This window comes from Mya arenaria, chromosome 11 (genome assembly GCF_026914265.1).
Source record: "Mya arenaria isolate MELC-2E11 chromosome 11, ASM2691426v1".
NCBI lineage: Eukaryota > Metazoa > Mollusca > Bivalvia > Myida > Myidae > Mya > Mya arenaria.
Genome location: NC_069132.1, coordinates 43,936,605 through 43,948,241, shown reverse-complemented (window position 1 = coordinate 43,948,241; position 11,637 = coordinate 43,936,605). Strand labels below are relative to the sequence as shown.

Sequence of the window (11,637 nt, the reverse complement as noted above, 5' to 3'; positions counted from 1 at the left end):
CAAGAATGACAAATATCTATGGGCCCGAAAGTTTTTGAAGTAAAACTGAAACTGGAATATAACTCCTGAGACCAATAACAATCCTATTCCAAAATAACGGTGGAGAATATTCGTCCAAGATAAACACGGCGATATTCGTATTCGAATAAAATTAGTATAATCTAACCTTTCGCGCACCTGCTTGATTACGTGTAATACTATTATTTTCAGTGGTAAACAAACGCATGTTATTGACCTACTTTCATTCTCAATCTGTCAGTGACAGCATAATGTGGGTGTTTGGATACGGTTCTCTTATTTGGAAAGTGGATTTTCCTTTTAAACGGAAGATAACTGGATTCATTAAAGGCTACCAGAGAAGATTCTGGCAGGGCAGTACGGATCATCGAGGTGTACCAGGAAATGTAAGATAATTATAACTGTACCAGTACAGCATGATTGAGAAGACATTCAACTAGATCATGATAGTTACAATGCAATTGCTACGCAGTTCGAGACAATGCGATTGACATGTCCACTATTTATACTATACTTGTAGATTCTACTTGACAATTTTTACCAGTATATTATATATTCGATATTGGTAGGGTAAAAATATTAGTTAAAACTATACTGTAGTTTTAATTATAAATACATGTACTGGACTTAACCTTACATGCTGTTTGTCGATACATCACTGATGTGAACATTTAAATAGTAAGAAATAAAAAGTAAAAAGTAAATATAAATATACTGAATAGTTTTTAACAATATTAAATATAAGGTGTATATATGCTAACCGATTTAAAAAGGTGTCTAATTCTAACGTTACATGTGAAACAGTTTAAAATAAACTGCCTAAAACGACATTCGCTTAATATACACTCTGTGAACTCGATGTTATATTTTTACAATATAATACTTTATAATTTATGCGAGTCTGCTTTGTCTCTGTCAGGCTGATTAATCGTTATTTAAAAGATTGCATGGTCAGGTTTTATATGTTTACAGCGTGTTACTTGCGCCACATGTATGTGTTTACTTCAGTGTTAATTATAACGTGAACTTCAATATAAGAATAAGAGCTAGAACACAATTTAAAAGAGAAAGACGTGTCGGTTTTTAAGCTTGCATCGCTTTTTGTATACAAGTATACGAATCATGAACTGTGATCAATCTTAATCATAGCAAACCATAACATGGCACAAATCCAATAGTGAATGTCTTTAGATTTGAAATCGATTTTAAAAACAATAATTACAGCAATAACAATTCATGTGGAAGTTCCATTTTCATTTGTCGTGAAACAGTATTTTTTTGCAAACGTGGTCATGTTCTAATTATTGTTTCTAAAAGAAACCAGGACCATTGTTACTGTTCTTTTTTAAAGGCGTACCATGGCCGTCCCACTTAATGTTTCAATTCCACTTTTGCACCACGTAACATCCACGTGTTAGTCAAAGGTGGTTGTGTAGTAGTTAGATGACAAGAAGAGAATTCTTAATGATTAAGAATTAACTTCATGTTATCTTACTGATTTAGAATACAACCTCATTGGCTGATTGTCGACGGAAAATCTGACGCAGCCTGGGAGTATGTGTGTAGGATAATTGGAAGTAGGCGATAATCTGACGCAGGGAGTATGTGTGTAGGATAATCGGCAGTAGGCGATAATCTGACGCAGGGAGTGTGTGTAGGATAATTGGCAGTAGGCGATAATCTGACGCAGGGAGTATGTGTGTAGGATAATTGGCAGTAGGCGATAATCTGAAGCAGGGAGTATGTGTGTAGGATAATTGGCAGTAGGCGATAATCTGACGCAGGGAGTATGTTTATAGGATAATTGGCAGTAGGCGATAATCTGACGCAGGGAGTATGTGTGTAGGATAATTGGAAGTAGGCAGAATCTGACGCAGGGAGTATGTGTGTAGGATAATTGGCAGTAGGTGGACCTTTCATGCGCGAATGTTGAAAGTCTAGTACGTAGTGCTAGTCGAAAAAACTAAATGCTGATAGTCCAAGGCCTTTAAACCGTTACTCTTGTAACTTTATTTTTTTAATGCACCCAATATATTAAAGGCACACATGAATCAAAATATTTGATACGGTTATGTATTCCCGATACCATCATAAGATAATAAAAATCATCACAAGATAAACTGTTCCTTAATGTAGGCCGATTGTTTTTCAGCCTGGTCGGGTGGTCACACTGGTGCCAGCAACGGATGAGGTAGCGTTATGAAATTTAAATATATATACATTGTTTCAAGCGCCAAAATTAAAATGTTGAGTTAGTGTGTTTTTGCATTTTTGTTATAAAATCGAGACGATAGGTTGATACATTATCTTAGACTTAGTTTGAATTAATCTTATATGCTGTTTAACGTCAAGTATTCGTTCTTTTAGGATCGGGTGTACGGCGTCGCCTATGAAATTCACCAAGAAGATGCAGAAAATGTTCGAAAACATCTTGACCATCGAGAAAAAGGTGGCTACACGCTAGTGAATGTGACGTTCTTTGCGGACAATCCAAATGAAGGTCAATTTGATCTTGGAATTTATATTGGGACGCAAGACAACCCGAATTTCCTTGGTCCTGCGCCATTGGATGCTATTGCAAACCAGATATTTCACTCGGTGGGACCGAGTGGCAAAAATATTGACTATCTCCTGAATCTTGCGCATGCGCTTAGAACGACAATGCCGGAAGTAGATGACCCGCATTTATTTGAATTGGAAAGACTGGTCAATGATTTGAAAAATCGTAATGAATTTAATATATGACACAATTCTCTATAAAACTTGTTGCAGAATGATAGCTCCGGTGATCGTCTAAAATATTATTTTCAATCTTGCAGCGCACGAAAATCAATTTTGAAACAAAGCCTATTTCAAATAAACAGTTCGTGCACATATTAAAATGGACTTGCGTAAAACGCATATCAATTTTATTTCATCTCTCCAAAATTTCATATAAAGTATATATAATAAGTACCATGTTAAAAGTGTTTAAGACTGCAAGCACATACATAATATATTATATTAAATAACAAAATGCGAATTTCTTTTTTTCAAATCTAGTTCACTTTTAGATGTTCGTATTTGTGCATTAGAAATAAAGTGCGTTTTAAAAACGAGTGTTTTGCAAACTTTATATATCTGCAAGGATGTTTAACAGATGCAAGGAAATAACTCAAAAAACTAGATAAAGCTAAGCAAAACAGCATCAACAGAATTTTGGAGTCAAGACATCACTTGACCTGGCCTCAATATCACGAAAATACTCCAGTCAAATCTCATTGTCAGTCTCAACTCTTTTTTTATCAAATTACAGCATCACATGATTCAAACTTGTAAATGTTTTACCCTTTTTAAAATCACATTCTCTCTTTTACTATGCTGATTAAAAAAAATTGGACAATATTTTATAGAAAAAAATTTAGAGCAAAAATTGTACTTGAGTCTAATTTATTATTTTTGAGTTTTACTCAAGTACATTTTGTGCTATAGAAATATTTTTTTTAGAATATTGAACAATAATGTTAATCAACATAATGCATGCGAAAAGGTGCTTTTAAAAATAGTAAAACATTAGTAATTTTTAATAATGTCATACTCTAATGTGGAAAAATGAGTTGAGATTGAGATTTGACTTAAGTATTTTCGTGATATTGGGGCCAGGAGGTTGCAAGTTCTAGCCACCCAAGGGGTACACTCTCACTGTCTCTGAACATGGCCCCCACTACTGATTTCTACTCGGGAAACCGACTAGAAGGGAATCCTATCTTTACTATCATGCTCAAATATATTGATAAAATCTAAACATGCTTTTAAGACTTTACGTAACATACTTAAGTATTAATTTGGATGTTTAAACAAAAAGGCTGTCAAAGTAACAAGATAAATGCCCAGATTGGGCCATTTCGGACGGTTATCCACATGAGAGGTTTGTATAATTAATATATGCTCCCTAAAGATAGCTAAATAAATATTTAGCATTAATTCTGTGGGATAATTTAGGGTCATGACCAACCTCTCCACCAAGTTGGAGGACCGTAGGTCAAAGCGTTCATTTTGTATTGACCAAACAAAATATTAGTTTTTACGGTCACAGTGGACCTGATTTTTGAACCGCTGACACGAAAATCAATAGGGTTCATCTGCTTAAGCATACTATAATTATCAATAGAACATAGTTTAAGAGTTAAAGGTCAACGTGACCTTTGACCTATTGACCTTAAAGCAGTATGGGTAATCTGCTGGTAATGACCAACTTCCCTACCATGTTTGAGGAGCACAGGACCAAGAATACTCTAGTTATCAATTGGACAGGATTTTTGTGTCCATGGTCGCTACATTCATGGACCTTGACCTTCTGCCTTCAGAATCAATATGGGTCATCTGCTGGTCACGGCCAGCTTCCCTATGAAGTTTGAGTACCGTTGTTCCAATCATAAACTAGTTGGACAAGCTTTTGCATTATACAACTTGCTTATTTGTGGGTTGGATTCCTTTAGAAAGAAGAACGGCACTGAAATCAACCATTATTAAAGACAGGTTATGGACTTTGCTACACTTTTGGACATTGTCTCCTTTAATATGATATGAGTACCAAATTTCACAAGGATATCTTGATACCGTTTTTTTTTCAACTATGTCTGCCTTTTCAACGATATAAACTAGAAGATAACAACAAGTCTATAACAATAACTGGACTTTTATCTTCGAAAAATAAATAAAAATTTAGAGAGGCTAATCATTGTATTATGAGTCTTGTAACATAAAATCATATAAAATTATTTCTAAAACAATACATGTCACTTCAAACTCTTTTTCATCCATATAACCTTTGAAGGATCAAACCTACTGATATCTGACTTCTTACGGGGCTGGGCTACAGGGGGTGGAGGAGGGGGAGCAGGGCAGCAGAGAGGGGCTGAAGGGGGTGCAGGGATTTGAGGCACACGCTTGCTGTCATTTGAGTCAAGATCGTTCTCATTATTCCTTGTAATACTGTCACTCTTATTATGCACTGATTGTTCATCCTTGTCTCCACAATGGTGTTCTTGTTGTTCAGATTGCTGTTTCACAACTGTATTTTCGTTATCATATATGATGAGATTTTTCATCAACTTTGCAGCCTGAAAAATAAAGATATTTAACTTAAAGGTAAGGCGTCCATCATTAATACAAAACATTGCTACTTTAGGATAACAAAATGTTAAGTTTAAAGTTTTTACAACAGGTTTTTTCATATATGCATTATGTTATTTAAGAAACTAATATAATTGCTGTATAATCAAATCAAGCTTTAGCCAGAAAACTTTTTCTACTGGAAAATATTAGTATGAGTCAACTGCTTTATTAATTATTCATGATTGTAAGATTTTCCTAGCCAAATCACCCAAGGTACTAAGCATAGAACAGTAGTATATCATGTTTCCAAGTGTGCTTTGAAATTGACAGAAAATCATCATGTGCATCGATAATTATGTTGATAAATATCATGAGTGATTAATATCATGGTACCTTATTCCTCGTTATAAAAGATAACAGCAGTGGAGAAAGACATTCACACATCAGTAAAACAAGAAATAGGATGATCTACACATGGTTCTATTTTGCAAATACCCGTGAGAGTTCAAAACACATGTGCAGTTTGTGCACAGGAAAGTCTGTTAGGATTAGTGATTAAAGGTGCACTCTCAAAGATTGACCAATTTGAAATCTTTTTTATCTAGTGTTTCAGAATAAACTGATTTTGGCATCAATGCTTTCAATTAAGTCAAATAAGATAACTCACCATGCTTGGAAAACTGCCGAAAATTTCATTTTTCTTTCAGCCGTAAAACATCAATTTTCAGATCAGATCTTTTATCAGCAGCCTTATGCCACTGTTTTTCAGACATTTACTAAAAATTTGGCTTATTTCAAGACAAAAGAAATATTGGTCATCAAGGTCAATCTGTGAGAGTGCAGCTTAAAGACAAGAATTGAAAGACAATGTAGAATACTCCATGTAGATATTGAGATGTTTGGAATACAATAATTATGCTTTATAATGCAGGCAATGGATGTTGTTGTATCCACTAAGAAAACCCCCCAATGTAACATGTTATTGTTATTGAATACAGACTGATTCCATTTGGTTGGCATCCACTTACATTATTCTGACAGTAAAGTAACTATTTGTATTACTTAGAACATATTAAGTAAATTCTTTATGATTAAGAAGGGCAGAGTGAGCAGAGCGGGCAAAATTCTCTCTAGAGATTAAGATTTTAAATAGTATTAAGTATGTTTTAAAGGCGCACAATATAGGTTGATGAATTTCCAATGCATTATCATGTTATTTAAACTCATTTGACTTTAATGATCAAAACCCAAAAAGGATAAGATTTGTGTACAAATAAAAAATAAAAGCCTTTATAAATGATTTTTTTTTAAATTTATAGCTTCAGGTCACAAATTCCCAAGTTATAAAGGCACAAATATGTTTTTATCGGTACACAAAACATATTCTTTTTTGTCTTAATCATTAAAGACAAATGAGTTAGACATGATAATGCATTAAAATCCAATTTTATTTCTTTGCATCCAGCTATACTATGTGCGCCTTTACCGGTAACTGTGTTACTAGATTATTATGTGTGTTCAGCAGATTGGGAGCCAAGTTATGCTGTAATGTCTGTTAAAGTTGTAAAACTGCAATTCTTAATGATCAAGTGTTGTTCTTATTACAGGCAGACAGTTGCTCCCATATAGGGGAGACATACATGCTAACACTAAATCTTGATATTTGTATATTTGCATATACAGTCAAAACCGGTTATGTTGACCCTGTTGTCTTGGAAGTTTGGTTTTGTCAAACTTTTTTCGAATATTTTGGCTTTAGTTCCACATGTTTTAAATTTTGGTTATATAGAATGTTTGTTATCTCTTAGTATCTCCTGAGGTCCACAAGATTTCGACATAGTTTCGCATATTCCGTAGTACTGTGTAACTCAACTGCCCATGTACACTCACCAAATGTTCCGGTATTATGTCAGAGCCAAGAAACACAATGGGGGAGCAGACCTCATATCCAAGGTGACTGTAGAACTTCTCCTTATCATGAGTTGTCAGGTACATCATCTCCAAGCCAGATCTGTTGTTAGGTAACCAATAATTAGTACCATGTGTGGCTTTCACATAATGTCAGAAATATATTAATGTATTCCTTTGTACAATAATGCAGATTTCAGATACCTTTAACATGAAGTTGTTTTTCTTTTGCTTGCTTAAAAAAGGTGCTGAAAATGATCAAACTATTACTTAGTGTGGCCTGAGAATTTGACAAAGCATTGCCCAATGTTCTACCATAACTACATTTGTCTTCAAATCCTTTTTAACAACAGTGCTCCAGTCGGGATATAAGGACAGGATGCTAGGTCAGAAAGAGCACTTTTGATGCGCATTGAATGAGCCTCAATGGGGCACTTGCAAGAGCCAATGTTCAATTCTTATTATGTATGTGTTGTAACTACTTTCAATACTTATAATTTGTTATGAATACCTTAGCTGTTATCTTTACTTCAGTGTCAAAATTATGTTTATTTATTATTTTTAAACTTATTTCTGAAAACTGACACTGTAAATTAAGAGGCACAGCAGGGTGTTCGAAAAGGGCAGTAGGGTGCCCCAACCTGCTTTTTATGCCTAGCTGAAGCACGTAAACAACGCATATAGATTTCTTAAAATGTTCATCAATATTGCCAAATTGAAAGAAAAATAGGGTACAAGTGATTTTAGAATAAAATGTATGAATAATCAACAAAATCAATGAAAATAAGTACATTAATTCAGATAATATTTTGGTAAGTTATTTTATCAAATGACCATTGTGATACCTGATTTAGGAAAATGACTGAAGATGTTTTATGAATATTGGCCCAGTGTATTACACATGCAATTCAAACATACTTAATAAAAAATATTCATTTTTGTACAACCTTTTAGCAAACTCCTCAGTTTTCTCCATCAGAATCCTACCAAGTCCAGTCCCTCTTAGTTTCTTCCTAATGATCACTGAAATATATAAAGATATATATATTATATAGTTAGCACAGTGGTTAGCATACCCACTTCTCACCAAGGTGACTTTAAACTTTTAAAGACAAGCTACTGGTCACAGCTGGCGCGCAAATTAATGTATGGCATTACCTTAAATCTATAGATGCAGCTTATTTATAACTGTTGAAATAGATACGGCAAAAATGATCAAATATTACTCATATTCTCTCTTATTTTACTTGTCCACGACAAGCTTTGCAATGCCATCCACAAATCCATCAACAAATGCCTCCGCAGTTCCTGCATTCTGCATTCATACAATGGCTAGTCAAAACAAAACAAAAACAAACATACCTGATTCAACAAGGCAGCTTGGGCACTGCTGCCCCTGTACAAGGGAAAGTCTACTGTGGCCAACAACAAATGCCTCCGCAGTTTTTGCATTCTCCAACAAGACTAGGTTCACTGGAAACTCGTCACGAGATTTCTCAAAGGTGTGAAGCCTGCAAATATTAATATTTTTGGTTTTAAAGAACCGGCGCTAAATCCTTTTTCAAAACCAACTATGATGAATATTATAATTATGTAATAAGATTAGTTCGCCTTTAACTCGCATTTTGAATGGCTTTAAAGAACCGGCGCTAAACCCTTTTTCAAAACCAACTACTATGAATATTATAATTATGTAATAAGATTAGTTCGCCTTTAACTCGCATTTTGAATTGCACCAGAGCCTTTAGAATTGTGAAAAAGAATTTTGGCTATACAATTACAGTCCATATACCGGATATCACATGTCTATAGTAGGAGTAGTGCATTTTTATGATCTAAGACTTTGAGGACAGTGACCATTTAGATAGGGACTTTTGCATAATGATTGTGTTACTGTGTTGAGGAATTTTGATATCTATTTTATATCTCAATTGAAAGTCACTTTCAATTGAGATATAAAAAAGATATCAAAATTCAGGTATTGCTTTTATACTTCAACTGACTTAATAAATACCTTTTCTTGAAATTTGCCACATGAAATTATAAACAATACTCATAAAACAATATAACGAGAAACACCGCAATGCGACGAAACCAGGTTTTCAATGATTGAGAGAAGAATTTCAGCCTGTGTTGTGAGATTAAGTTCCAACGTTTTTCTACTTAAAGTTACAGAGGCATTGACCATGATCTGTTGGACCCAAAATGCAATCACATGAAATGTCTCCATAAACTCTTCTTATATATAATGTTTGGTCACAATATGTCAACCATAATTCAAGATATTCAGTGTCAGATGTACTTCTTATTCCTAAAGGCCCCAAACACATTTGCATAAAAGGTCTCCATAAACTCTTCCTTTAATCCTGTATACCAAGTTTGATCACAATATGTCAACCGTACATGTATCTGAAGATATTCAGTTTTAACTGTTTTTCTATACTTATTTACAGTGACCTTGACCTTTGATGGTATGGATGCGAAAGCAATTCTTAATGTACACTGAGTTTGGTGTCCATGCGATGAAAGAAATGATAGTTTTTTGCTGGAAACAAAATTTCTATACTTAGTTACATTGACCTTGACCTTTGACAAAACAGACCAAAAAGCAAACCCAAGGAATCCACATGTTCTTACTGTACACCAAGTTTGATGTCCATCTGATGAACGAAACTCAAATTTATTGCCGGGAACCAAATTTCTATTTTCATTAACGGTGACCTTGACCTTTGAAGGAACAGATCTGAAGTTAATCCTAAGCCAACTCTTCACTTGTTTGTAACCATACACTGAGTTTGGTGTCCCTATAATGAAAGAAACTAGTTATTCGCTGAAAACAAAACTTCTATTTTTATGTACCGGTGACCTTGACAGAATGGACCCAAAAGCAATCCCAAGAAAGCTCTCCACACGTTTTTACTATACACTATGATTGATGTCCATATCAGGAACCAAACTAAACTTATTCGCTAGAAAACCCTAGTTTGACAACCTCCAGCCCGCCTAATTGACTTCCCGCCCAACAACTAACACCATTCTAAAAAAAATTACACCAATCATAAAACTTACACGATTCATGTGACATTTCATCAAAAACCATTGCAAAATAGCACATTTTTCAAAATAAAAATTACCACTGTCATGATAAAATACATGAAAGGGGTAAATAAGAATTGCCGGCATCTGCTTCCTGCTTGATACTGCTCTTGAACCAGTAGATAATGCACCAGTCAATTGTAGTCTTAAATAATAGATGGTTATACGGGATTCTTCCAATCCCTAACGTCTAAACGGGAATGTGCAAAAAACGGGGGTGTTTTAAAAATATTGAAATTGTTTGAAGTGAAGTATTTTATGGTTGAAATTGATCATAAAGAGTTATATTCATATTTTACCATGTAAGTTAAATGTTATTTTGCACTAAACAAGCATTTAATGCATTAAAACAAGTTGTTTACCTTTCCAATAAAACGAAAGTTGACTGACACAGACAACAATTATGCGAAGGGGAACAACAATCGTAATAACTCGGCCTCCTCCGACAAAGCTTCGAGATAGACCTCGTTATACAATCGTAACAACTCGGCCATGGCCGAAATGTTCCGAGCGATTTAAAACTGTGCCCTGAAGCCTTGCAGGTGCCCTTCATGTGTATATCGTTATGTTTTGACAGATTGAAATGAAGAAAAGCTGTCAAACTCATAATTATAAGTTGGATATTTATTTTTTGTGTACGGAACTAATATAAAATAACATTATCTGGTAATATTTCTTGTTTTTATGATATTTTATAGACGTTATATGCTTTAACTTGGAATCCTGATCGGAACAACTACCCACTTTTGATACAAAACAATTTGTACGTGAAGGATTTGCCATATCAAAAATCTAAAAAAAATCGGTCAACGTACAATTATTTGGACAACAGTCAATTGTAACCAGGCCACACCCACAGAACCGGTAATAGCTGGGAATGGGCCGTATTTTTACCTTCCAGGTAGACTCGCAGTGCCGGGTGAATGCGGTGGTCTTCGCGCTAAAAATAGCTTGGAATGGTCCTTACCTATGGTCCCTTGGCTGCGCACGGTGCGGGGGAATTTGATGGGGATTTTTCAGCAGTTTGTCCCTGCAGGGTGGGGATTTAACCAGCATTTCATCCCTGCAGGGCGGGGATTTTACCCGGGCTTGGCTGGATGGAAAGTCCCCGCAATTCCCGGATCGTCGGGAGACGTGATTACAATTGGTGCATAACAAAATGTCAAATTCACATACTTTTAATTCTAAAAACTGATGAGCCAGAAAGAGTTCACACTAGGCAGAATTTTGAATTTGTTTACAACTATTTGCTATGCACTGATTATGCAGGATTCGCGATCTGTAGAAATTTTGTATGATTTAGTAACCGAATTATATTTTATCCGAAAATGCATGTTTATCTCGAATACCTTGCTGTTAGACTCCGTTTCCACTCTTCATTCAAAACGTCAGCACACTCCCTAGAATATTTGGGGATCTTGTGCAATGGTAAAAGATCAAACCCCATTTAGAATTTTAAATAAGGCTCTTTTTTAGTCAATTATTATCTTGTTTACATATCGTCGTGGTCAAACAGGC

The 11,637-nt window shown here is 34.9% G+C and overlaps 2 protein-coding genes across 2 annotated transcripts; one reads left to right on the top strand and one right to left on the bottom strand.

Moving 5' to 3' along the window:
- Window positions 1-208: 208 nt before the first annotated feature.
- On the top strand, window positions 209-3,116 carry LOC128209768 (putative glutathione-specific gamma-glutamylcyclotransferase 2). The gene is made up of 3 exons (XM_052913969.1): window positions 209-404; window positions 2,171-2,209; window positions 2,386-3,116. Exons 1-3 carry the CDS (start codon window positions 225-227, stop codon window positions 2,761-2,763), a joined length of 597 nt encoding a protein of 198 aa, XP_052769929.1. The 5' UTR covers window positions 209-224; the 3' UTR covers window positions 2,764-3,116.
- Window positions 3,117-4,680: 1,564 nt separating this feature from the next.
- Window positions 4,681-11,637, bottom strand: LOC128209767 (N-alpha-acetyltransferase 80-like). The gene is made up of 5 exons (XM_052913968.1): window positions 11,469-11,637; window positions 8,386-8,534; window positions 7,971-8,046; window positions 7,006-7,126; window positions 4,681-5,120 (listed from the first exon to the last, which is right to left on the bottom strand). Exons 1-5 carry the CDS (start codon window positions 11,564-11,566, stop codon window positions 4,797-4,799), a joined length of 768 nt encoding a protein of 255 aa, XP_052769928.1. The 5' UTR covers window positions 11,567-11,637; the 3' UTR covers window positions 4,681-4,796.